The following is a 27,841-nucleotide window of genomic DNA, read 5'->3' on the forward strand; positions in this document are numbered from 1 at the left end:
GCTCCACACTTAAGCGGAGAGGTCGATCCCACGATCCTGGAACCATGACCTGAGCTAAAATCAAGAGTCGGATGCTCAACTCACTGAGCACCTCAGGTGATGCAAGCCTCAGAGCCTTTAAAGAGCAGGGGAAATAGATCTGGAAAGGCACACACCATCAGGCACCATGGACGCACCTGGGTGCTATTCCTGGGCCTGCAGGAACACCAACCTCTGAAAAGGGTTGTTGGGGTAAAGAGGTGGCCTTTGGAGTTGGCCAACTCTTCTAATCCCATCACTTCATTTTTCTTCTTCCAACAATAGCTCAGCTGACCTCATCAGGAAACAGCATCTGGAGGCATACTGACAACCTCTGAGAGTCCCTCAGGTTCTGGAGATACCTCTGTCAGTCTCCCCACCGTCTCTGCCAGTCTCCTATTTCTGAGGATATCTCTCTGTTGGTCTCCCCACTGTCTCTGCTGGTATCCCTACCATCTCTGCCAATCTCCCTACCATCTCTGAGAAGATCTCTGTCAGTCTCCCCACCATGTCTACCAGTCTCCCCACTGTCTCTGGGTAGAACTCTGCCGATCTCTGCACGTTCTTTGCAAGTTTCTCAACAGTTTCTTCACCTTCTGGGAGTTTTCCAAGTAGTTCTCAGATTTCAGCTACAACCATTTCTGGGAGCACTACAGTAACATTCTCGGTGTTGCTAGGTGATATTTCTATTTCTCAATCTATCTCTAGAGGGCTTTTTAGCTTGGCCTGTGGCTCTGGGCGGGGGCTTCCTGTGCTCAGCCACATGTAAGTCAACAGTTCCCCCAAATCTCATTGAAGCAGTGCCCTGGGCTTGGTGGCTATACAAAGCACCCCCTCCAACCCCACCCCTGCTTTTCAATTCATAAACTTTTTCTTTTGTAGTTAGTGTCTTTGTATCCTACCTAAGACTTTTTTTTTTTGCCTACTTTAAAGTCATAAACATATTCTCTTATGCATGCTTCTGGAAGCTTTCTTATTTGGGCTTTGAAATTTAAGCCTATGATTTGTCTTCAATTAATTTATGTGTATGGAGTAAGGTAGAGGTCAGTTCATTTTCTCCCTGTATGGATAACCAGTTACCTCAGAGCCATTTATTTCAAAGACCCTCCCTCTCTGCCCACCATTGAGTTATGTGAGTATCTTTATCAAAAGGCCGGTGAGCATATACATGTGGGTCTATTTCTGGACTCTATTCTGTTCCTCTTTTTTTTTTTTTTTAAGTTTATTTCTTTCTTTTGAGAGAGAGGAAGAGTGTGGGAGTTTACATGTGCACATGAGTGGGAGAGGGGCAGAGAGAGAGAGAGAGAGAGAGAGAGAGAGAGAGAGAATCCCAAGAAGGCTCTTTGCTGTCAGTGCAGAGCCTGATGTGGGGTTCAAACCCACAAACTGTGAGATCATGACCTGAGCTGAAACCAAGAGTTGGACACTTAACCAACTGAGCCACCCAGGCGCCCCTATTCTGTTCTTCTGTGTCTATTTTTAGGTCAGTGCCACAGTACTTAATGACCTCAGCTTTGTAGCAAGTTTCAAGATCTGGTAGTTTAAGTCTTCTACTTTTGTTTTGTTTTGAGATTTCTCAGCCATTCTCAGTCTTCATTTTCATAGAATTAGCTCATCGATTTATACCAACAACTCGCTAGGATTTTTATTTTATTTTATTTTTAATGTTTATTTATTTTTGAGAGATAGAGCGTGAGCAGGGGAAGGGCAGAGAGAGAGAGGGAGAAATAGAATCTGAAGCAGGCTCTAGGCTCTGAGCTGTCAGCACAGAGCGAAATGCAGGACTCAAACTCAGGAACAACGAGATCATGACCTGAGCAAATTTTAGACGCTGAACAAACTGAGCCACCCAGGTGCCCCTATAAGTCGCTAGGATTTTGATTGAGGGAACACTGAATGTAATTTCTGCTTCTGCTCTCACTTCTGATCTCTTCTGGCCATTTTTTCTCTCTTCCCTTCTAGGATCTGCATCCCTCATGACAGCCCCTGGAACGGCTCCCATTGGGTCTGGCCTTCCACATAGCTAGCACGGCTGTCTCAGGAGGCTCCACTCCCATAATGGCTGGAGTGGCCACCACATGCCCTGAGCTCAGAATCCTGACCAGTAAGGCGCTCTTATTTGCATTGGGCCATTTACCAGTAAAGATGATGGTTGGGCCCATTCTCTCTTACTCTTCTGCAGCCAGCTCTGGCTCCTGGAGGGAGTACAGGCATTCATTAGTGCCTGATTTCAACTGTGTTTTGAGTATGTCTGATGATGTTTCCAGTTCTTAACGGGGTTTCGGTGCTCCCTTGAGCTTCTGGTCACACCAATAGCCAGATGTCTGTTACCTGATTGCTTCCTTGAAAAGTTTTCAACTTCCTTTCTCATGGCTTTGATCTTTCTGGTGTAAGAAACATCCCCTCCAAGGATCCTGTTCCCCTTCCTCCCTCTTTTTCCTTCTCCTCTCCCTTCCATTCCCAGCAGGGATGGCATGGACAGCTTCCCCCCCCCCCCCCCCCCCCGCCCACTCCCCAGTAGCTAAAGGCAGGAAATTAAGGGAGGAAAGACAGGGGAGCAGGCTCAGGCCACTTTCCCAGTGGGAAAGACTGGGGTTCAGAAGAAGGAGAGAAGCCCACCTGGGCATCCTCATAGAGACATTGCAGAGTGAGATATATACGACAACAGACCTGGAGATATGGAGGAAGGTTCAGAAAGATGGAAAGATGTGGATGCCAGTGATGTGGATGTCAGTACCTGTCAGTGACCAAGTAGGGATGGGGAGTTGGGGCCACCAAAGGAGAGAATGGGGAGTGCTGGAGGCTGACCAGCTCAGGGAGACACTAAATTCAGCTCTATCCAGGCAGTGAAGACTGTGTGGAGTCACATTAGCCTGGGTGTTGAATCCTAGCTCCACCAATATAGCTGAGTGATCTTGTGCAAATTACTTAACCTCTCTGTGTCCAGATTTCTCATTAATAATAACTAATACTTAAATAGCACTTATTATGTGCCAGGGGCTGTACATACATACCTATGTACCTGTGATATAGATAATATTATTACCCCTCATTTTATAGATGAGTGCTGGATAAAATGAGAATGATAGGTCAAAAGGCTGTTGGAGAATGAAATGAGCTATACATGTAAAGCCCTTAGCTGCTTGGCATTAATGCTCAATATTCCCCTTATTCATCGTTACTATCATTTCACTTGAAGAGGGATGCTGAGAACCTGAGTTGTCAAGGAGAGGGTGCAGTCCATGGGAGAGCTGAGGGCTGGGAAGCACATTCCTGGGGCCCTCAGTTGACCCACCCTCTCCATGGTCTCTCAGGCCTGCCAGTTCTGGAAGGAGATGAGTGTGGGGTGTGGTAGTGGCTCTGTGACCCCTTATGACTGCCACCATAGGGACACCAGCCACTACCCTGTCAAATGAAGGGGTGGGGCCGGGATGGTAGAGTATCCCTCTCATTTCAACCTTCCTTCTTCCTCTCCAAAACAGACTCATTCTCAGACTCAGCCTTCCCATTCAGTTAGCTGGGACCATTTCCTGCGGGTGGATTCCTGGGGCCACCAGCCCATCCAGGTCTCCTTCACCAACAGTATAAGGGGATCAGTCACCAAGTAGGAGGCTGAGGTTCTGGTCTGGGTCCTGCCACCAGCCTGCCATTTGGACCTAACTTCTCTGAAGCAGTTTTCTCAGCTGCAGAAGGAAGGACCAGGGCTAGCTGGTCTCCAGGAGTCTTCTAGCCTTCATGAAGTCTAGGTCTGGGCAGTTGGAACCTTTGTCCTTCACCCTTTCTTCCCATTCCCACCCTCTTCCTTAGAGAGCCTCATTAGCTAGGGATACTTTGGACATCCCATGTGCAGGATGGAGAAGCTCTCCCTTCACAGCTCCTTCCATATGGAGCCCCTTTGGGCTGGCTCCTGGCCCTCCCAACACCTCCAGTCCTCTCACTTTGAGACAGGCGAGGAGTCTTGCTCTGTGATGCCTCCTTAGACCACTCTGAGTGGATGAAGGACACAATTCTTGCTAAATAAAACACCACCCCCTCCACTTGTCTCCTAGTCATTGTGTATTTGTCAAAGCACATGTGCTTTGCCATTATGCAGGTACCGACCAAGTCTGCTCTCCTGCTTACCAGGTGTGTGACCTTGGGCAAGTCACTTCCCTAATCTGAGACTGTTTATTCTCATCGGTAAAATGAAGCTAACATTGCTAATCTCATAGGTTATAAGAAGGTAAGGTGTTTAGCATATTCTTTGGCACATAGAAATGCTCAAACGTTAGAAATTAGTAGGATTATTTTGTGACTAACCCCTCAGCCTCTAACTCAGACACAACAACCTCTACTCACACTAAGAGATCAACCTGAGCCTCTACTTACCCCCTAGTTTCTCTAACCCAGATGCATGGGTCCTCTGGAGGAAGTTGTGGCTAAAAGAGAAGGGCGGATGTTTATTTATGCAACTAAAGCAGAGATTGTGAATCTCAGCACCACTGAAATGTTGGGCTGGAGAGTTCTTTGTTGTGGGTTGGGGGCTGTCCTGCACATTATGTATTATGTTGAATAGTACCTCTGGCCTCTATCCACTAGAGGCTAGTGACACCCCCTCCAAGTTGTGACAAGAATATCTCTAGGGACACCTGGGTGGCTCAGTTGGCTGAGCGTCCGACTCTTGATTTTGGCTCAGGTCATGATCCCAGGGTTGTGGGATCAAGCCCCATGTCAGGCTCCACGCTTAGCATGGAGCCTTCTTGAGATATTCTCTCTCTCTCTCTCTCTCTCTCTCTCTCTCTCTCTCTCTCTCTTTCACTCGGTCCCTCTCACTTACTCCCACTCTCTCTCTCTCTAAAATAAAATTAAAAAACAAACAAAAAAAAGAATATCTTCAGACTTTCCCAAATGTTTGCTGGGGGAGCAAAACTGTCCCTCTCTGTTGAGAACCACTCTCCTAGAGGCCTAGGTTCCTGGGGGAAACGGTGGGGCTGGGGACTAATGGAAAAGGGAGTTGTTAGTCACTCTGGGTCCAGATGGAGCTACAGGGGAAGGCCTGCTGCTGCCTTAGTTCCTCCATCTTTCAGGGTGCATTGCCAGGGAGGCAGGCCACCCAGTTCTGAGTAATCAGTCTTTGGCCTGACTCCATGGAGCCTCATTAATTTCCCATTAATTACATTAATGAGAAGTTGGCCTGTTCTCTTCTCACTCATTCCAGCCCTGCCTAGGGCTTAGGGACAAGTCACACCAAGTAATGAGAACAATTCATATGTTCTCCCAAAGTGTCTCTCTGGTCCTCCCATGAACCCCACTGCCCTGAGCCCCTGGCTTCTTGACCTTTAGATCTTGACCCCCTCCACTCCTTCTGCCTGCTCCACTTCCCCCAGAAAGGCAGCAGACGGTCCAGACACCCACTCTGTATAGCCGAGTAGTAAGTGCTTACTGATTGTCTACTGTGTGCCAGACACTATCTCAGGTGACGGGGAAAGCAGCAGTGGTCAAGACAAAGACCTTGCCTGCAGGGTGCTTACTTTCCATGAGAGGAGACACACTGTGAACAAATCAAGTGAGCCATAAAGAGGTGGTGATTTGGACACCTGGACGCATGACTTTCTCCTTGGCCCCAGTAGTCTGTCCCCCACAACTCCAGCCCCAGGTACTGCCACTTGGAAGTCCAGTGAATGAATTTTGACAGTCTTCTGAACTAACGCTTGCTCTAGGCAAGGAATCAGGAGGAGGGAAAGAGGAAGACTCCAGGAGATTCTAGAAGTGAGATGTCTGTATCTCTATATAGGGGTGATAGGGGCTTGGAGGCAAAGTGATGGCTGCTGGGCTGATGTGGGAGAGGAGGGAAGGGGTGGGCTGAAGGCAGAGCCCCTGTACACCAAGCATCTCTACCAAAGAACTCAGCCTCCGTTCCCATCTGCGTCCCTGGTGAGGTGTGTGATGTTGGGTCCTGGGCTTCTGTATCAGTCTTGTAGCTTGTCTCTGTCACTGTCCCCACTGTATCCACATCTTGTGTCAACTCTGGACATCTGGAAGCACCTGTCTCTGCAGTAGTGGACCATGTGAGGTCTTTCCGCTTCTTTGCTCTTTCACCTGATACTCATGGATGACTCCACCCATGGCAAAAAGAGTGACCATGTGTGAATAAGGGGTGTGGAAAACAGGGCTGACGCGAGAGAAGTGGAAGGGCAAATGTGAAGCTGGAGAACCAGAATGTGAATCTCCTCCCAGAACCTGAGCACCCAATCACCCCCCCCCCATCTGCCTCACCCATCAGAGCCCAGTCCTTTTAGAACCCAGCAATATGCTCCCTATCTCCTCAGAGCCCTGGAGGCTGCCCCCACCCAGTCCCCTCTCCCTCTGCTGGGGCTGGGTCAGGAGTCTGCCTACTCTGTGTTCCTTTTCCCAGATCCCACCCATTCAGCAGGTGCCCAGGTGCTTGGCTCTGTGACACAGCAGTTGCGGTCTCCTCTTATCAGGGCACCCTTGTGGGGTGGGGCGGTTCCATTTGCTTAAGGTTGAGACCTGGGGGGCCCCAGCCCTCATGACGTCAAACATGGATCCATTTAAGCTGAGAGGACCCCCGCCCATGGTCCCAAGCAGCTGTCCAACTCCAACATGGCCCAGCCAGCCCACTGCATCCGCTCCTCCTTTGGCCTCCACTGCTGCCTCATCTTCCTTTTAGCTTCTCAGGAGGCAGGTAAGATGCCTTCAGAGGCAAAGGGGTTACCATAACACAAGGAGACAGAAGACAAAGGGGAATTGTTTCTTAGCATTTGTAGGGTTGAATGACCAATCATAGAAATGAATAGCAGGCGAATGTGTGGTGGGAAGGGATGTGGGTATAGGGTTGTTGCATACAGTTGCCTAGGGTGTTCACTGCTTAAGGTTACTGTCTAAGGAGCAGGTAGGAGATGAAATCCAGCCTGTGCTCTGCTTCTCAAGACATAGCCTGCAAAGCTGCACCCACGCACAGAGGGGCTGTTTCCAGTTTACATAAAGACACTGTACAGGCCAGCAGTCTTGGGTAGACAGCAGTGGGGCCTGACATTCGCTGAGCATCTGTTATGTTCAAGGAACTCACATGTGCTCACAGTACTTCATCTCATTTCATCTCCTCAAATCTCCTGAGATGGTTCATATTGCACTTTATAGAGAGGAGAGCATGATGCAGAGGAAGTGAAGGGACTTGTCCAAAGTCATGAAGTTAGAGGGTGGCAAGCAGGGATTCTGCCATTCCACATTGCCTGCTGCCCTCATGGGCCCGAGGTGCATTTCTCTCCCAAGAGCCCTGTTATATGCCAATCTTGGTTCTATTCTGGACTCTGGCCCATTTAGTTAGTCAGGGCTTTCCTACATTTATAAGCTTAGAAGAATGCCATCTGGCCAATACCAGTAGATGACGCGTACCAGGCATTTACTATGTGCTAGGCATTGTTCTAGGCACTTTGTTCACATTTACTTATTTGATCCTCATAGCAACTCGATAAGGTGTGCATGATTTTGTCCCCATTCTACAGTTGGGAAACATTCCAGAGCTTCAGTGAGAAAAAGTATGTGGAAAAGTTTAATGAGCACAACAGAACCTACAAGTTCAAGTGAAATCACCAAATTAGTTCACTTAGTTAAGAAATAGTTCTGTGACTGACCCCAGGGAGTGGAGAGGTGAAACACAGGAGAAGTCTGGAGGGGACCTGGGTGATTTAAAGGAGGGTCTTCACAAGGTAGACACACACAAATAAATTCAGAGAGACGCAATGTGCTGGATAGGGTCATCCATGGCAACGATGTTGATGATTGCAAACCAGGACCCAGAAAGTTGTGAATCTGGATGCTGCAGACAGTATTTAGGGTAGGACAGGCAGCAGCTTCTTCTTCTAATAGTATTTGACAGAGGGTGATATTGGAGGAAATTTCTCCTTCCTTGAGCCCAGGTCATGTTGGGGCCAGTGGGGATGGGAGCGAGGGGAACAAGTGGATGGTGGCTGGCAGGGGCAGGGGCTGAGGAATCTTTGAGCTGCCTCTGCTAGGCCTCAGCAGTGCATTCTGTTTGTGCTCTGACTTGTACCTCTCTCCCTATCTCAATGGTCTGGGGACAGAGGCACCAGAGCCATCCTCAGCCTCCCAATCCTGGGTCTCTTCTCTCCTCCTTCCTGTCATGCTGCTATCCCACCTGCTGCTCTCTGCCACCTTCTGTTGTGCTGCTGCCCAGGAAGAAGGATCTGTAGGTACAAAGCAGAAGGGAACGAAGCATGAGACAACTCCATACACATTAACTTTTGAGGAAGATTTGTTCTAGGGCATAGGCAGATGCAGGGCAGACTTGAGATCTGAATTCCAGAATAGGACACTCTGGGCTCTGTGGGTTTTGTCTGGGGAGATGGCTGCTAGAGTTTGCCTGGGTGGAACGGAGGAGAGGGCTGGGGGGAGGGCCAGGGCAGTGGACACTCAGATCCTGTAGAGAAGAGCAAGTGGGTGATAGGGAGGGTGTGAGACTGGGATAAGGTTGGGGTGGGGTGAGGGTGGAACTGGAATGTGGGGCTGATGGAGCACATGACTATGTCCAGCAGGCAGTGAGGCCAAGGTAGAGAGGGAAAGTGTGATGACTGAGGTGGATGAATACCTTTAGTACACAGTTCTGACCCCTCCCCATCATTTATGCACAGGATTAGTCAATACCCAGATTCAGATAACTGGGTCTTAGAACCCCAGAGTCTGTGGCATGCAGTTGTAGAACCAGAGGTGCAGAAAGTAGATTAAATCATCTCTGAGGGGAGCACAAATGGGGTCTTGGGGCAAGTCTAAAAAGGATGTCTTGTTTTTCCTCTAATAAATGTTATTTGATGTAACTTATCTGACAGAAATATGCTCATTATAGAAACTGGAAAACTGAAAAAAAATGAGAAAGAAAAATAAAATATAATAGTCCTCAGTTACCCATGCAGGCAACCATTTGAGTATATTTCTCTTTAGTCTGTTTTACTCTGAGTTTTAGGCCATGTACTGAGCTTGTGTTCTACAGACATTTAAAGCATTTACCCGTATTATTGCAAATGGAGTAAGCCATTTTCTAGGGGCAGGACACTAAGAAACACCAGATACACTCTTCTGGGTGAAGCTGCTCTGATGGAGACCCTGCATCATGAATCACTTAGCATGATAAGTGAGAATGAAACATGTTGAACAGACCTTTGGAATTACACGTAGTTTTGATGTGGGATTTTTTTCATTCTTTAATCCAGGCTGAGCATCCATCTTCAGTGTCTTGTGCTAAAGCCAGAGTTTCCTCTCCGCCTATGTATCAGTGACCAAAAAAGTTATTTTGGGGCCATTATTGTAGTTGGCGAAATGAATATCTCACGGTAAAAACTTCCTAGGGAACTAAAATTGCTACTGGGGAGAAGAGATGGTCATCTCATCTTGGGGCGGGGGGGGGTGGGGGGTGGGTGGGTGGGCAGTGCAGTTAGTCACTGATTTGCTCCATGGCTGAGCTCAGAACCAAGGAATCCTTTGAGCTTCAACTCAAGACTTAATAACCAATGGTTCCACAATTGTGTGATGTAGATCTGGAATTCTAAGATCTAGTTATCTGAATCTCTTTATTGACTATGTAGGCCCTGGGGTTAAATGACAACCAGTATCCCAGAACTGGTGGGCTGTAGGTCTTCTTTTAACATCTCAGGGGCTCAATTACTTCATGTGGCAGAAATTACCCTTTGGTTTTCCAACTTATGGAGGTCACAGTTATATATGCTTTTTTACTTAGTGTGCATAATGAGAGGTTGTTGGTACTGCTTCTGAAGAGTTTTCATCAGTCTTAAGATACTGTTAATCACCCATTCAACAAATATGTATGAAGTGCTTCCTGTGGGCCAGACATTGTTCTAAGCTGGAGACATAGCGATGAATGAAACAATTAAAAATCCCTGCCATTGTGGGAAGTATTTATTATAAATAGAAAATGATGAGTGTCATGTTGGTAAAACACAGCCAGGGGAAATGGCCCAGGAATATGGGGCTGCCCTTTGGATGAGGTGGTCAAGGTAGGCCTCAGAGGTATGTGAAGCAGATGGGACAGGAGAGATACCTGGGGCTGTAGAAGGCCACAGACTCAGGCTCCCCTTACTACCAGGAGAACAAGGCAAAGTATGAGACTGTTTGAAATACTATAATTCAGATTCAACAAATGCTTTAAATAATCTATGCTTAAGCTGGTGCAGTTGACATCATTGTTATTTACAGTTGAGGACATGGATATTCTGAATATTTAAGTGACCCAAGCAAGCATGCAAAGCTGGTGAGGGGCAGAGCCTGAACTCTAATCTTGTCCTCTGATTCTTTAAAGCCAGTGGAATTTGCTACTGTACTGCTACTGCTCATTTATTCACTTTCTGGATATTTACTCATCCCCTATCACATTTAACAGCATCTGGGGTTTAGTGAGAAGCCTGACTTTGCCAATTATTTCATCACTTTGAACTTCCTTTTCTCACCTATAAAATAGTAAGATCATATGCTTGTCTCACAGGTTTGTGGTGAAGATTAAATAAACAAATGTATAGACAGCATCCTTTAGGTGTTCCACAAGTGCCAGTGTTCTTCCTTTCCCAACAGCTGGGCTGAACTATAGTTTGTGTAGTGTAGTCTTAACCAGTAGGAGCCTGGGTCTGGGAACCCAGAATATGTGTTCAAACTCTAGCTCAACTTTTGACTTGGAGAGTATCCTTGGGGAGATTACTCATTCTCTCTGAACCTTGTTTCCTCATCTATAAAATGGGGGAGAATAACAAATAGTTCTCAATTTCAAAGGGCTGTTGTGAAAAGTAAATGAGTTAATACATTCATAAGACCTGCCTGTCTCACAGTAAGTGTGCAAGAAAGGTTGGCCATTGCTGTTGCTGTGGGATTGTGTGCAAGTCACCATTCCTCTTGGGTGAAACTTGAAACTTAAGTTTTTTTGGCTGTAAAATAGGGAGGTTAATAGCTTGTAACGCTTCTAAAGAGACACATTTTTCTTTCAAGAGGGCAACCTTCATCTATCCAGATAGCTTTAGGTGTGTGAAGAGGGGAGGCCAGTGGGGAACCGTAGGGTTGAGTCATCTCATCTACTTCTCTGCATCCAGGCCAAACTTTAACACTAAAATGAAAGTCTCCCATCTCCTTCCTCTATCCATCTTCCATTCCTCTTCTTATCCTCCTCCCATTCATCATCTGTGTCTACTTTTGGGGAGCCGGGAGATCAGTGACCCTAGAAGAGAATCCAGAAAGAGAATATTTGTAAGGCAACCACCTGAGCTTTTGGCTCAGAAAAGGTGCCCAATGAATAGTAGCTATCATTGGTATTGCTGCTGAGAGAACCAAGGAATGGAACTAACATAGCGAAGTGAGGGCCTGAAAATTCAGCCATCCTTTCTCTCCCTAACCTCGATTCCCATAAGAGACTTCAGACCCTCATCCCCTTCTTGTCCCACCCATATTTTTTCAAAGAGTTCCCCGGGCCTCTACTCTTCTTGGCAGCAAGGAGGTGGGTGGATTTTGTTTCTTTGTGATTGGGAATGGGTCCAGGTTCTGGTTGCCACCTTGAGCTAACAGACTGGAAATCTCAGTTACGTAACAACACTATCTCCCTCACTCTTTGGCGATCTCCTGACTAGGTATTAGAGACATCTCCTCTGTCCCCGTTGGTTGTTTTTTTCCCACGTAATTAAGGCCCATATCTGTTTATTGATAGAGGTGTTTTCTCTCACACCCTGTCCTTAAACACAGTCAGTCCCTTCTACAATTCAGCTGCCTCATTCACTCATCTCAGGACCCCCAAGCAGACATCTTTTTCTTTCAAGTGGGCAAACTTCATTTATCCCAGATAGCTTTAGGCGTGTGAAGACAGGGGTGTCCAGTGGGGGACCATAGGGTTGAGTCATCTCATCTACTTCTCTACATCCAAACCAAACTTTAACACCAAAATGAAGTCTTCCATCTATCCATCTTCCTCTATCCATCTTCCATTCCTCTTTTTATCCTCCTCCTATTCATCACCTGTGTCTACTTATTAATCCTATGGCAAGTTCTGCCAGAAGTCTTACTTCAGTCTGTTACACAATTACATTTGAGATGGAGCTGGAATGTTATGGAAAGATGGAGATTCGGATATTTGTTCCCTTTCCTCTCAGCCCTGTCATGGAAAGGGAACTCCATTTCATAAGTATACAAACTCTAAAGGAGCATTTGTGGAACAAAATACCCTCAATATCTGATCTCAAAATCTTGTGATTTGATAGGTAGGGCAGGAAGTAGAGGTTGATAGGCACACAACTGTAAGGTTGGGTTGAAGGTAGCAGGAAAGAGTATTAATAAAGAATTTTTTGAGCATTGAGATGAAACTAGATCTTATATGCTTGGAAGGATCTGGAAAGATGCCATAAAGCCAGAAAGGTCTGAATTTCAGAACTGAGGAGTGGAAGTGGAGAAGAGGTGAAGTGGCATTCTTGCTGAAGGTACAACCTGAACAAAGGTCCAGAGACTAGAGGAGAGAATGGGGATTTTAAGTCATAGTATTTTGAGGATACTGGCTGGGGAGATATATCTAGGGTAATAAAGGGACCCTTAGAGGGAGAGGTGGGCAGAGAAACAAGGAAGAAAATAATGGAAGTTTCTTATTTGCCTCTTTTCCTTCACAGGTGCTATCACATTTCAAGAACTTCAGAAAATTGGTGATTCCCCAGCATCTGATAATTTGTTCCCTCCTACTTCAGGCTTTGTTTATAGTGCACTCCCTGATCATACTGCTCTTCAGTCAAGCCATAGCCCTCTAGACCTCACTAAATCTACAGAAACCCATAATCTAAAACGCAATTGCAACACTACACACCATCTGAAGCCGATTTACAAACACATAGGTAATTCCCAAAACTCTACAAGTCATCATGAAGTTCTTCCTACTTCTGAAAAAACCCCGAGCAATCAAGGAAAAGACCCAAATGTTCGGAATGGACGGTCTATTGATCCTACTGACTCTACTAACACACATAAAGGATCGTCTGGTGTAAAATATCCAACGTCAGCACCCAAGATCAAAACAACTTGCCTTAAGTTCAAATCAGTTACAGGAACAGATAAAAGTGTAACATCTTTGAGAAACATTACTTCAGAGAGTAAAAGCGCTACTTCACAGAAGACCATAAATCCTGTCCACAACTCAGGAAATTCGGAGAGCAAAAAAATACCTATGTATTCCTCAGGCAAAAGCACAACAGCCCCATCAGATGAGGTTACAAGAACCCCACGAAGGTCAGAAAGAGCTGGAGATCATACAATAGCTGCTAATCTCAGAACTACAGTTGCCTCAGGCACAATGATGATGAAGACTACAGGACGTATAAACAGGACATCAGCCATTGAAAAGACCACACAAATACCAGCAACACTTAGAGAACATAGACACAGCACCATATCAGCTCATATAAATATCACAAAATCACTAGAAAACTCACTAGAACATGGAAAAGTAGCCACATTGCCTTATGAGAAGACTCCGGGAGTCCCAACAGAATCTACAAAATATGGAGAAGAGACTACATCAACCAATAAGAAAACCACACTAACCCCCCAAAAGTCCAAGAAACATGGACAGAACACCACTCCGGACAGCAGAAGGACCACAAGGGCCCCAGAAGGGCCCACTGACTATGGTGAGAAGACAACCCTCGCCAATGGGAAGACCATGAGAGCCCCAGCAGGGCCCAAGGACCATGAGAAGACCACCCCAGCCAACAGGGAGGTCACAAGACCCGTGGAAGGGCCTAAGAATCATGAGAAGAAGACCACTACAGTCAACGGGAAGACCACAAATGCCCCAGAAAGCCCCAAGGGTCATGGGGAGAAGACTACATCAGCCAACGGGATGATCACAAGAACCCTAGAAGGGCCCAAGGACTATGGGGAGAAGACCACCCCAGCCAATGGGAAGACCATGAGAGCCCCATCAGGGTTCAAGGACCATGAGAAGATCACCCCAGCCAACAAGGAAATCACAAGATCCCTGGAAGGGCCTAAGGATCATGAGAAGAAGACCACTACAGTCAACAGGAAGATCACAAGTGCCCCAGAAGGCCCCAAGGGACATGATGAGAAGACTACATCAGCCAATGGGGTGACCACAAGTGTCCCAGAAGGGCCCAAGGAACATGAGGAAAAGACCACAAGAACTCCAGAAGGGCCCAAGGACCACAGGGAGAAGACCACCACAGTCAGGAAGATCACAAGTGCCCCAGAAAGGTCCAAGAACCATGAGGAAAGGACTACATCTGCCAATGGGATGATCACGAGAGCCCCAGAAGGCCCCAAGGAATATGGGAAGAAAACCACAAGAACCCTAGAAGGGCCCAAGGGCTCTGGTGAGAAGACAACGCCAGCTAATGGGAAGACCACGGGAGCCCCAGAAGGGCCTGAGAACCATGGGGGAAAGACCACTAGAGCCCTAGAAAGGACCAAGGACCACAGGGAGAAAAACACCCTGACCAATGGGAAGACGACAAGAGCCCCAGAAGGGCCCACGGACCATAGGGGGAAGACCACTAGAGCCCTAGAAGGGATCAAAGACTATGGTGAGAAGACAACCCTAGCCAATGGGAAGACGATGAGTGCCCCAGAAGGGCCCAAGGACCATGGGAAGACCACCCCAGCCAACAGGGAGACCACAAGAGCCCTGGAAGGTCCCAAACATCATGGGGAGAAGACCACCACAGTCAACAGGAAGACCACTAGAGCCCTAGGGGGGCCCAACGACCATCAGGAGAAGACCACCCTGGCCAATGGTAAGACCACAAGAGTCCCAGCAGGGTCCAAGGATGATGGGGGTAAGACCACCAGAGCCCTACAAGGGTCCAAGGACCATGGGGAGAAGACCACCAGAGCCCTAAAAGGGCCCAAGGACCAGAGGGAGAAGACCACCCCAGCCAACAGGAAGACCACAAGAGCTCCAGAAGGGCCCAGGAACCACGGGGAGAAGACTACACTGGCCAATGGGATAACCACGAGAGCCCCAGAAGTTCCTACAGACCATGGGGAGAAAACCACCCCAACCAACAGGGAGACCACAAGAGCCCCAGAAGGGCCCAAGGACAATGGAGAGAAAACAACACTGGCCAATAGGATGACCACGAGAGCCCCAGAAGGCCCCAAGGACCATGAGGGGAAGACCACTAGAGCCCTAGAAGAGCCCAAGAACCATGGGGAGAAGAACACAACGGTCAATGGAAAGACCACAAGAGCCCGAGAAATTCCCACAGACCATGGGGAGAAGATCATCTCGGCCAACAGCAATACCACAAGAGCCCCAGAGAGGCCCAAAGAACATGGAGAAAATGCCACTCCAGCCAATAAGAAGACAACAAGAACTCAAGCCAAATCTATAAAACATGGACTAAAGGCCACATTGGCCACTGAGACCACAAAACCCCCAAGAAAACCTAAAGAAAGTGTAGGAAAAAACACAGCTTCCACAGAGACTATAAGACCTCCATTTAATGTCACAGGAGACAAATCTGTCACTAATACCTCTCCTGGTTCAAATAAAACTGATGTTACCCACGGAGTACCCATTGGTTCTTTTACACTCACCACATCTCACATAGAGCTGAGTTCCATCATGTCAGAAGCCCCAGGCAACCAAAACCATCCATATCAGAACAAAGATGGCTCACAGGGAGGTCTTCGTGCTGGAGGAATGAGGGAGAATGATTCATTCCCTGCATGGGCCATAGTTATTGTGGTCCTGGTGGCTGTGATTCTCTTCCTGGTGTTCCTTGGCCTTATCTTCTTGGTAAGGGGCAGGGATGCTACAGGGGAGTGAACCCATGGAGACAGGGAGTTGATGAGAGATTATGGATCTGAACAAGAGGCAGTAATTAGCCCAGGAAAAGAGGCATGGTGGGAGGATGGTAATAAAGGGGTAGTGGTGGTGAAAACTTTGGGGAAGGACAATAGATGCATGAGGCATGAACAGTGGCATTGAAGAAAAGTCTGTGGCTGAGAGAAAAGGAAATAGAATAGGGAAAAACTGGGGGCTGGAGATAGAATCTGGGATATGAGAACAGGGAATATCAGGAGAGGGAAAATTGGACAGAGGAGGGAATTGGAGATGAAGTCTGGGACTTAGTGCATGGGATCTGGGGCTGTAATAAGGATCAAGGTTTGGATGGAATCTTGGGAAAGAAGGAAGCTAAATGGCTAGGATCAGGGAGAATAGAATTGAAGGGTTATGGGTATTGAGGAAAGCAAGTGGCATGGCAGATGAAACTCATTCCTCCTTTCTCCTAATCACAGATTGCCTGTACGATGAAAACACGCCGTGCACTGGTCCAAAACACAGAGGACAATGACCCAGAGGATGATGGGGGCCCTAATTCCTACCCAGTCTACCTGATGGAGCAGCAGACTCTTGGCAAGGGCCAGATCCCTTCCCCACGGTGATCCTTCAGAAAGGTCCCAGCTCTTCCATGCCCTTCCTAAGATGAGGAATTAGACTCACCATTCCTATTTCCTGGACACCAGGAAGGGCAGAGTACTGGCAGTTAACAGCATTAACTCTTCATCAGCTGTGTTCTTATTGAAACTGGTCAAGGGATGAGGTGATAAGCAAGAAGGAGAAGCAAGAAGGGAGATAAAGAAGAAAGAATGAATAATGCAAGTGTTCTCTGCAGAAGATGGTGGTCTTGGAATGAAAACATGTTTGATGGACACATGAGGTAGACACCAACATAGGACACTGAGTCTTGGGAGGAGCAGCATGACTAAAGGAAGTTTGGGAGCCTTAGAAGGCAATGCCTCATATCTGACTGTGAGTTGGAGATTGAGGACAGAGTTCCTGGGTGTCAGGACCAATCTATAATATTTCCATGTACTATTACTTAGATTTTGTGTATAAGCAGGCTCGTCTTTGACTTCCCAGAACACTTGCCTACCTCCTTTTTAAAATGAAAAAAGTAGAATCTGAGAAGAAAAGAGAACTTATTTCCTTCACCCTCTCTATACCAAGGAGAAAGGAAAATTCCAGAAAAGATCATAAATGTCTCTCATCCAGATGGTTCTTCCCTCTTCCTTCTGAATTCTTTAGTTTTTTCTAAATGTCTACAGTAGACATCCTGCTGGTCTGGCTTTCTGGGTTGTGGGTGGCACAGAGGGAGGGATTTTTGTGTGGTCTGCAGTCTTATCCATTTATCCCCATTCCAGACTGTCCCTGATGGTGTTCCCCACTCATTATTTATTTTCCTGTCAGTTCTACCAAAAGCCAGTCCAGGCTTTTTCCTAGAAGAGTCACTTGCCTTCTCCACTGCCCCCATTCTCTCTCTACTCACACTTTCACCCCAGATTTTTATATTCCCCCTTGTAGGCATATCATCTGGATTTTCTCTCCAACTTATTAAAGCCCTTTCACCTATTACTGATTTGGCATAGTGGAAAGAATGAACAGATAATAGATAGCTTCCTATCTATTGGCCTTTTTATAATAAAGTAGAAAATATTTGTAAAGTAAGTACACCATAATTATTGAACTGTCAGTTGGGAGAAGCCTTGACTAGTGTTCCTGACTCTGGCTGTGACCTTACATATGACCTTGAGCAGCAGTGGCTAGAGAACAGGAATTCTTTAGAGTGTCATGGAAAATTAGGCTGAATTTCTACTGCTCCTAAAATGAGTCACTCCTGGATTTAGATAGGAGCCAGCCTGAGTTCCTGCTGGGCCCATCTGCATGGTGCAAAAGCAGGAGAAAATGTGTTCATTAATAAGCCAGTATTTCCATGTACCTATTGTAAAATCTGTTAAGCATTATAAATATATAGTTACCACCTGAGACACAAATATAGGGAAATTAAATACATAATTCAGTAAGAGTTCTCACAAGGCAGTACTACACAGAATAAAGCATGACTCTAATGAATTAAACCCAATATTCATGGGCAACTACTACATCCCAAATTTATGTTAGGATACTAGCCCTGCTCCAAAGCCATTCCATGCCCAAACATCACTCCCAGCAGACCAACTGCCCATCACCCACATGGCCTTGGCTCACTCTTACCAAAGGAGGATCAGCAATTTCCCTGACCAGAAAGGCACAGGCCTTCCAAGTTTAACTTCATTGAGAATCAAATAGCAACCCTCTCTGCTACTTTTGGCATTCCCATTTTCAGGAATCTGGAAGTCTACCACAGACAGTGGTCTTAATCTTGACACTCATGCCACTGAGTTATCTGCCACGGCACACTGCAGGCTCAGGAACTCTCTGAATCTCCCACCAGAGCTCTACTCTGCTAAAGGCAGGATTGTAGCTTGGATCCCAGAAAGGTGCCACAGGAACCCCAGACTTGGGTCTCTGGAGAGAGCCCTCTCCTCAGAACACCTGGTTTCTGGAAAGGGCTGGAGTGCCTGGGAAAAAAAGAAAAGGATACCGGCTTGTAGTCATCCGGGCAGATGGTGACAGCATGCGGCAGCTGCCAGGACAGGAGTGTCACTCTTTCTGGGAGGAAAGTAGATACCCCCTATACCTAGCCTATAACCATTGAATTTGTCCAGCATGGACCCCAATTTAAAAACTAAAACAAAACCAAGCAAGAGCACCTTTGCCCCTAGAGTGCCAAACATTGAATCCCACGGAGGCCTCCCTGCAAAAGGACCCAAATGGAGCTCTGGGGTCAAAGGGTGTGTATTTGGGGGTGTATAGGAGGTTCTCCATCTCACAAGTGCTGCAGGGACTGTGGGCCCCACCACAGCTGCTGATTGTCTCCCTTCCCATTTCTCTCTCCTGCTACAATGCTTACTTGGAAATCTACGGGGGAAATCCTCTGACAAGCTCTCGGGTTGGGCTCTCATTAGAGAAAATTACATAATGAGTGGCAAGGAGGGAATGGTTCCCTCCTCACAAGCTTAATCCCCACATCCCCAGGATAGATCAGTGCCCAAGACCTCTAGGGCTGAAGTGGGCAACAGGTGCAAGGGCAGAGGGGTGAGCCCAGGCAGGGCGGGCCAGGATCCGGGGTGAGGGACAGGGGACCAGAGCAGCCTCCTTCCTTCGCTCTAGGTTCCACTTGGCTGGAGGCTCCTGGATCTCGCTGGGTAACTGAGTGGATTGGTAGTTCAAGGCCAGCCACACCCAGGCGCCCCCTCTACTTGGCCACCGTGAGCACGCCCTTGGATCACGCCCCGCACCGCCAGCCACCCTCGGAGTTGGGGTGCAGTTCCTGGCCCTGGCTTCCTGCCCTGAGAGCCAGATTGACAGGCCTCGGCTTCCTTCCATCTGCGCACCATCCATAATAAAACTAAAGTTGTCACTGTGCTTTCTTTCACCACATCACGTGCTTCAATCTTCTGTTAACTCTGCGAGTTCTTTCTTACTAAGCTTGTTTGACAGAAGACAAAACCGAGGCTCAGCGAAGAACCTTGTTCAAACCCACACAGCTCCTGGGAGCAGAGTTTTTCTCCCAACACAACTTTACTTTGTCCCTTAGTGGAGCCAGGATCCCTGTAACTTGGCAGCATGATCTAGATGGGTGGGATGTTTATAGGGACCACCTAAGGAAAAAAGTATAATTGAGGTTTGTGCAAGAAAAGGTCCAGCTCCTTCTGGAGTCCAGGTTCCCCTTTCAGCCCCTTGGACTTCCAGAGTTTTGTTCTTCTGGCCCCACAGGGCAGAAGCACTTTGCCCTCCCTCCCAGCACCCAGACCCCTTACAGCTGACTGTGCTAGCACTCTCTGTCCACCTGCTCCTGGACAGTGAATGCTGGCACAGTAAGAATATCGAATGATTTGGGACCCAGTCACCCTCATTTTTCTCCCTTCTGCCTGCTACAAAGGCCTCTGCTCCAGAAATGAGACATCCCCAGAGAAAACAGGTTTTTGCTGATCTCTGGCCCCAAGGGTGGGTCTCCTTTTCTTCTGACACATTTGATCCCCTTGTTCTCTCTCTCTCCCTGTTCCTACCCCCCTAAATTGCCAGAAGCACCCCTCTCTGTAGAGGGAGGACCAAAAGTTATGGTTTCTCCTGCTTAGCAGCAACTACAAAGCCCATAGCAATGTCCAAGTGAGACAAGAAAGTAAGCTGGGCATATTGTGGAGCAAGTGTTAGAATCCAAGAATCCAGCTGTTCAAGTCCCTGGCTCCCTACTACCACGGAACTCATCCCAGTTGATCTTCCTCCTCCCACAACCCTGGCCCTGGAAAGCTTTTAATTCTTCCTGAAACTTCATGTCCTAGTGAGACTCCAGGCATCAACTCATCCTATGTAGTCCATTTCTGCTGTAGAACCCACCATGCTAGATAACAACTTCCAATGTGAATTATTTCAAGATGAAGAGAGGAAAATTATCGCCTGCCTCCTGCATCCTAATGCAGCTTCTCTTTGGAATCCTGGGACCTGGTACATGAATTATCCATCAATCACAGAGGATATGGAAGCCACAGAAAGTCAGGAGACAAAGATCTCTGTCCGAGGCACTCTGCTTGCATATTCTCATTCTTTTTCTGGAAGCAAAGATGATAAACTTCTTTTCTCCTATTTCTGTGAAAGTCAGTACTGACCCTAGCCCCCATTGACCACAATTGTGGCCCTCACCTTCACCTTGCAGCAAATCCACCTTTCTCCTCTCCCTCCAACCTTCAACTATAAGCAGGAACACAAATAGCAACTTTATTTTGATTTTTCCCTTAGAATCCTGGAGTGTAATAGCTGCTTGATAAATGTTTTGTATCTAACATGAAAATCCTAGTTTCTATATCATCCTTAATTCCTTATTAGAGTTAGCTTCCAAGTCTGAATAAAGCCAAGGGAAATGAAAATATCCCTACCAGAAATGCTGCCTAAATGTGAATCCTTGGTCAGCTCTCCCTGGATAGAGACACATGCAGAGGGACCACAGAAACCCCAGGGCAGTGGGAACTGTGGATGAAATTAGCCAGAGGTGAAGTAAAGTCTGGGCTCCTATGTTCCTAGCCATTTCACCTGACTTCTCTCTTAGACTCCTCCAGACTTTCAAGTTTCTCTTTTTAAGTATTAAAAACAATGCCAGATAACTCTTCATTTCCACTGTAGGATGGAATGCCTAAAAAGGGAGTAGCAAGGTAAGTGTGGAGTTGACAGAAGTAGGTCTGGGTTGGATTAGCAAAAGGACTTTGGGTGGTGTTTTTCTTTTTCTTTTGATATTTATTTCTTGCATCCTCCATCTGCTCCCTCCCAATGACTGTCTCCTGGAGACAGCTGTCTTGCACATTCTGTTCTCCTTCTCCTTCTTGCCTCTCTGTGAACCCCTTCAATTTGAACCATTATTACTGCAGAGGACTTCCAGACTCATCATTAGCCTCTCTTTGCTCTGAAATCCAGTCCTGTATTTCCAGGCTTATTTTTCCCATAACATCTTCACTTGGATGTCACATCATATCAAACATGAGGCTCATGTATTTGTCCAGCAAACATTTTTGGAGCATTTCCTCCGTGCTAGATCTGAAGATAACATCAGTGAATAAAGCAAGCAACAGGTCCTGCCTTTAGGTAAAGATCTCACAATCCACCAGGAAAGGCAGATATCACACAAGGAATGACACACAAATACTTATAACTCTTTTAAGTATGCAAAAATACCGGCAAGCACCACCTCATCTTCCCACTATCAGGTCTTCATAGTTTCCCTCATTGGCATTCATTCTCTTCCTCCCTGCTCCCCCTTTACATTGGAGGAGTGTCTCTCCAACCTGGGTTCTGGTTCCCATCCCACACTTCCTGCCTCTCAGTAGGCTTCTCCTCCCCCTCCCACACTGTCTACTTCTCTTTCTCTGGGGTCCGTCCATCAGCATCCAAACAAGCTCTAGAAAAGTGTACACAGGGGCGCCTGGGTGGCGCAGTCGGTTAAGCGTCTGACTTCAGCCAGGTCACTATCTCGCGGTCTGTGAGTTCGAGCCCCGCGTCAGGCTCTGGGCTGATGGCTCAGAGCCTGGAGCCTGTTTCCCATTCTGTGTCTCCCTCTCTCTGTCCCTCCCCCGTTCATGCTCTGTCTCTCTCTGTCCCAAAAATAAATAAAAAACGTTGAAAAAAAAATTTAAAAAAAGAAAAGTGTACACAAGAATCACCTGGAAGAGATTCTACTTGTTTACTTATTTATTTATTAAAAACCATTTATTTATAATTGAGGTATAGTTAATATACAATATTATATTAGTTTCAGGTGTGCAACAGGATGATTGGATATTTGTATATATTGTGACATGATCACCACGATAAGTCTAGTTAACATCCATCACCACATATAGTTACAATTTGTGTGTATGTGTGTGTTGAGAACTTTTAATATCTATGCTCTTTGCAACTTTGAAATATGTGATACAGTATTATTAACTATAGTCACCATGCTGTACATCACACCCCCAGGACTTATATTTAAAAAATTTTTTTTAACATTTCTTTATTTTTGGGGGGCGAGGGGCAGAGAGAGATGGAGACAGAGAATCAAAAGCAGGGTCTGCGCTGCCAGTGCAAAGCCCAATGTGGAGCCAGAACTCAGGATCCGTGAGATCATGACTTGGGCTGAAGTCAGACACTCAACCAGCTGAGCCACCCAGGCGCCCCAGGACTTATTTATCTTATAATTGGAAGTTTGTACCTTCTGATCCCGTTCATGCATTTTGCTCACTCCTAACCCCTGCCTCTGATGACCACCAATCTGTTCTCTGTAGCCATAAGCTTATTTTGTTTTAGCTTCCACATATGAGATCATACAGCATTTGTCTTTGTTTGATTTACTTCACTTAGCATAATGTCTTCAAGGTCCATCCATGTTGTCACAAATGGCAGGATTTCCTTCTTTTTTATGGCTGAATAATATTTCATTCTATATATATGAGATCATTTCTAAAATGCAGGTTTTGGTCCCTGTCCCTTAGGGTTCCTGAATCAGTAAATCTGGGATAGGGGCTGGGATCTGCATTTTAACAAGCTCTTAACCAACCTTGAAGCCTGTGGTCTAGTGACCACACTTTGAAAACTCTGTTCTTCCAGTATCCATCCTTAATAAGCCCATATCTTTCCCAGCTCTACCCTCTGTCATTGCCAAGTTTCTTGAAATAATTCCCTATAAACACAATATTCATTTTCTCATCTCCTACTCACTGTGTATATATTTCCTTTGCAGATTTTATCAGAGTAATTCATGTAGTTTTTGAAGTCCAGTAGTCCTACAGGCTCATTACAGAAAATAGCCATCTCTGATGCACCCCTCCTTTTCACACCTGATGCCTGCTGTCCAGAGGCAGCAACTTCCAATTTTTAGCTTTTTCTCTTGGTATTTGCACCTACAGATTTAAACAACATATTTAGGGGCACCAGCGTGGCTTAGTCAGTTAAGCGTCCAACTTCAGTTCCGGTCACGATCTCATGGTTCGTGAGTTCGAGCCGTTCATCCGGCTCTGTGCTGACAGCTCAGGGCCTGGAGCCTGCTTCAGATTCTGTGTCTCCCCTCTCTCTGCTCCTTCCCTGCTTGCACTCTGTCTCTCTCTCAAAAATAAATAAACATTAAAAATTTTTAGAAAAATAAACAACACATTCATATTATATTGCTATTCCTGGATTTTTAACAAAGATCTTGAATGCATTTTTAATTAGGCTAAATAATATTGTAAGACTCAAAAACTTCTTATCCCAATTTTTCCCCTGGAAAAGATTTAATAATTTATATATATCCAATATCATGCGGAATAAATATCCTTTTCAAAACAAAACATGTTTTTAAAATTCTAATTAATTTTCTTATCAGTTAACTTCATTTTTAGCAGCAATTATTAAATAAAGTGAAAAAGAAATTCTCTCATAGTAAATTACAGAGGCCCAAGAGAGAATATCCACACCTATTATCCTACTTTCTCAGAAAATAATTTATCTAACATTTGGCTCACAAATTTTAAAATCAACTGTGTTAAAACATGACAGCACATTGGCTGTTAACTCTTGCTTGTGTCTTAAGAAAGCACTTATGGAAAGAAAAAAAATGTTTGACAGGTAGTGGGCACAAACAGGTGATTTGGGGAATTGGTAACGAAAAATGGCAATCTTTCTTAGTTGTAGTGAGGTATGGAATGCTCTTCAACAAGCTCCAAGTCCATGAAATGGTATACCAGAAGTTTTCCTTTTCTTTTTTTGCAAAGCAGAATGCTAGCAGAGTTTTCTGCATATGCACCTTCCGCTTCATCAGTTCTGTGGTAGGGACACCATCAGGCTTGGCCCGTGGTGTCACTGATTTCTTCTTCTTCTTCTTCTTCTTCTTCTTCTTCTTCTTCTTCTTCTTCTTCTTCTTCCTTCTCCTTCTCCTTCTTCCTCTTCTTCTTCCTTTTCCTCCTCCTCCTCCTCTTCCTCTTCAGTCTAATTCTTCTCATTCTCCTCCTCCTCTTCCTCCTTTTTTCCTCAAAATTTTTATTGTGGTAGAACATACATAACAGAAAGTTTACCATTTTAACCAATTTTAAGTGAACAGTTCAGTGGCATTAACTACATTCATATGGTTGTGTACCATTGCTGGTGACTTGTTTCTGATTTCTGATTCTGCCTCCCAGAACCATCACACTCAGGCCTGGCTTAGTGTCGTCTCTGTCCAAGTACTTGAAATATGGTGAATGGTGAGGGGCAGACCTCTGATGCTGCAGCTTGGTCTTGCTGTTCATACCCTTCCAGAAGCTGATCTAGGGTAGCACAGCTGTTACCTCCATGGACCCTATGTGCTAGACTCTCCTTGACATAGCTTTCTGTAGCCATGTAGTCATTTCTGAATAGGTAAACTAAGGCTTGAGCAATTGTTTTCTTATACCCTATTGAATAATTCTTATTGTCCTTATTAATATTTTTTCTTTCTGAATAGAGTGCTGCCCGATCAATTCTTGTGCCAGCAGTCTCAAGGCTTTCCCTAAGCATTCAACTTCCTGTTGAAGTGTTTTTCATTTTCAAACATGTGGGCTGTCTGTTGATAAAATTGTCCAGAGTTTTCCAGATTGACATTTTCTATGAGCTTTCCAGCTAGTTCCAGTGCCTGCTGTGTTTCAGTTCCTTCAACGTTGCTCTGTTGGGAGTGCTATTTTCTAGAAATATTGTGCTGGCTTTCTCCATCAGTTGGTAGTTCCTGCATCTCCTTCAACATCATGCCTGCTTGCTCAGAAGCTTTATGTCTCCAGATTCAGAAGTGTTACCATCAGTATCTGGTTGCCATTAAAAAAAAAGCAGTTTTCAAGTATTTATCTGCTTTGATAAGATGCTCCAGCCCTTCATCTTTCTTTTGAGCGACTATTTCCACAGTCTGTCTGAAGGGCAAAACAGCATCTTCCTTTTGGGCCCTGAAAGAGTCCTAGACAGAGATTCATAGGTTATTTTGTTTCATATATTATCTGTGTATTTATTCATCGTCTTTCTCCTTTACTTGAATATAAGCTTCATACCTATTTTTTAACACTGTGTCCCATGCCTGGAATCCTATATGCTTTATAGAAGTTTCTTTTTTTTTTTATTATTATTTTTGTAATGTTTATTTATTTTTGAGAGAGAGACAGAGACAGAACATGAGTGGGGGAGAAGCAGAGAGAGAGGGAGACACAGAATCCGAAACAGGCTCCAGGCTCTGAGCTGTCAGCAAAGAGCCTGACACGGGGCTCGAACTCACAAACTGCGAGATAATGACCTGAGCCAAAGCCGGATGCTCAACCAACTGAGCCACCCAGGCGCCCATTAACAGACGTTTCTTGAGGAATATTTTTGAATGATGAAAATGAAGTACTGGGACAGAGAGCACCTATCAGAGAGAAATTTAGATCAATCTCCCAGATTCTTCTCTAACCCATTCCCCCTGCTATTACTTGGTCTAGCATTTTATACTAAAAAGTAACTAAATAAAGAAATTATTCCAAAGATTTTCCCTTACCATTTCCTTGTGTCTTTTTACTGAGAGAACTGATACAAACTGCCTAACACATCAGTTCTGACCTTCACTGTCTAAGAGGTGATGAAACATTTGGCCTCATCTAAAGCTACAACCTGACTGCCTTCATTTCATGCATAACAATCTGTGGGCTCTGCTCAGGCAGGGACAGTATGCTGAAGGTCGCAAAGAATCAAGGGGGGATTTGCACTTGAGGGTCTCAGCTCAAGTGTCCTACCATTTTGGTGTGACCTCCCCTTTACTTTCACCCAGCTGAGGGAATGCTTCTGGGGATATCTGTCCAGATGACCTCTATGTTTTCAAACAACACATTTTCTCCTTCATCTGAGCTCCAACAATCCTTCGTGTTAGAGAAATGATATGCAGTTTCTGTTTGTGTTGCCTCCTTAACATCTGTTAGATTTTAAGATTCACCTAGGCGAACAGCAACAAAAACCCCACAGAAACCAAAAGACTGAGGACCCTGATTAACAAATTTCTTGAAGAAAGAAGAGTGTAGAGGTGACTGATCAAATGATTCATTCAACACAGAAGCACAAGTGACTCAGCAGGCGTGCCCACAGCATCCACATTGAGGGTGGGGGTGGGGGGAGATTAACTGCAGTCTAGATACCAGTAGTTCTGCTGACTTAAAGGAAACAAGAATGACAAATTTGCACAATATTCTTAATTAAATATAAAAAATGCAAAAATTAGGGTTATTCCTGAATAAAAATTAATGTATTTTAGAGAGGACTACACCTCCTGGGTCCACCATAGCCTCTGAGCCCTCCATACCCTTGATCACAGCTGCCAGGCACACTACCAAGACAACCACGGCCTCAGGAGACACCACAGTGTGTGTGTCCACAATGGGCTCCTCCCACAGGTCCTCAGAGCAACTCAACCTCTCAGGCCATCAAGGTCTCCACCACAGCTTCTGAGACCACACAACCATCACCACAGCCTCTGAGGCACCACACCCTCCACCACAGCATCTGTATCCATCATGACCTCTACCACAGCCTCTGAAACCACCACAGGCTCTGAGACTACCTCATTCTCCCGTACAGTTTCTGAAACCATGAAGTTCTTCACTACACTGTCTGTGCCAATGATGGCCTGCACCCCAGCCTCTGAGACTACCGTGTCCTCCATAATAACCTCTGTGCCTACCATGGTCTACAACTCAGGCTCAAAGATTACAACAGCCTCTGAGACCATCATGGCCTCTACCACCACCTCTGAGACTACGATACCTGCCAACACAGCCTCTGATATCAGTACAGTTTCCACCAAAGCCCTTGTGATAATTTTGAAGTCTGTGCTTTCTGCAGTCACCCCAATAACTGCTGACACCACAGCATCTCTGTCCTTCACAGCCTCTGAGAGCAACTGCTCCCTCCGTGATGACATCTGTGCCCACCACAGTCTTCACTACAACCTCTGAAATCATCACAGGTCCTAGAGCCACCATAGACTTCACCGCAGCTCAAACACCACTGCAGAGTCTGTGCAGGCTCTGAGATCACCATGTCCACAGAGGCCTCTTCCTTTGCCTCTGAAATCTACATAAGCGTGGATATCACCATAGCTTCTACTATAGCTCCTGAGATCATCACACCTTCCACTACAATGTCTGTGCCAACCACAGCCCTCAGCATAGCCTCTGAAGTCACCATAAGTTCTTCAACTACCCTAGTCTCTCAAATAACTTCTGAGGCCCTCAGGTCCACCATTGCAGCATCTGTGTCAATGATACCCTCTATCCCAGACTTTGAGGCTTCTGGGGCCTCTACCAAGGTCTCTGAGACCACCACAGCCTCCACAATTACATCTCTGCCCACCACAGGCTCTAAGAATACAGCTTTTGGGACTACCATGGCCTCCACCACCACTTC

At 46.0% G+C, this 27,841-nt stretch overlaps 1 protein-coding gene and 1 pseudogene across 1 annotated transcript; one reads left to right on the forward strand and one right to left on the reverse strand.

Annotated features, from left to right (window-relative positions):
• The first annotated feature begins 4,805 nt into the window (after nucleotides 1-4,805).
• On the forward strand, nucleotides 4,806-17,443 carry MUCL3 (mucin like 3). Its single transcript, XM_019830183.3, has 3 exons — nucleotides 4,806-6,703; nucleotides 12,681-15,823; nucleotides 16,327-17,443. Exons 1-3 carry the CDS (start codon nucleotides 6,622-6,624, stop codon nucleotides 16,471-16,473), a joined length of 3,372 nt encoding a protein of 1,123 aa, XP_019685742.3. The 5' UTR covers nucleotides 4,806-6,621; the 3' UTR covers nucleotides 16,474-17,443.
• A 7,004-nt stretch (nucleotides 17,444-24,447) lies between these two features.
• On the reverse strand, nucleotides 24,448-27,119 carry LOC109500089 (annotated as a pseudogene).
• Nucleotides 27,120-27,841: the final 722 nt, after the last annotated feature.

The sequence above is a fragment of the Felis catus genome, chromosome B2, assembly GCF_018350175.1.
Source record: "Felis catus isolate Fca126 chromosome B2, F.catus_Fca126_mat1.0, whole genome shotgun sequence".
Taxonomy (NCBI): domain Eukaryota; kingdom Metazoa; phylum Chordata; class Mammalia; order Carnivora; family Felidae; genus Felis; species Felis catus.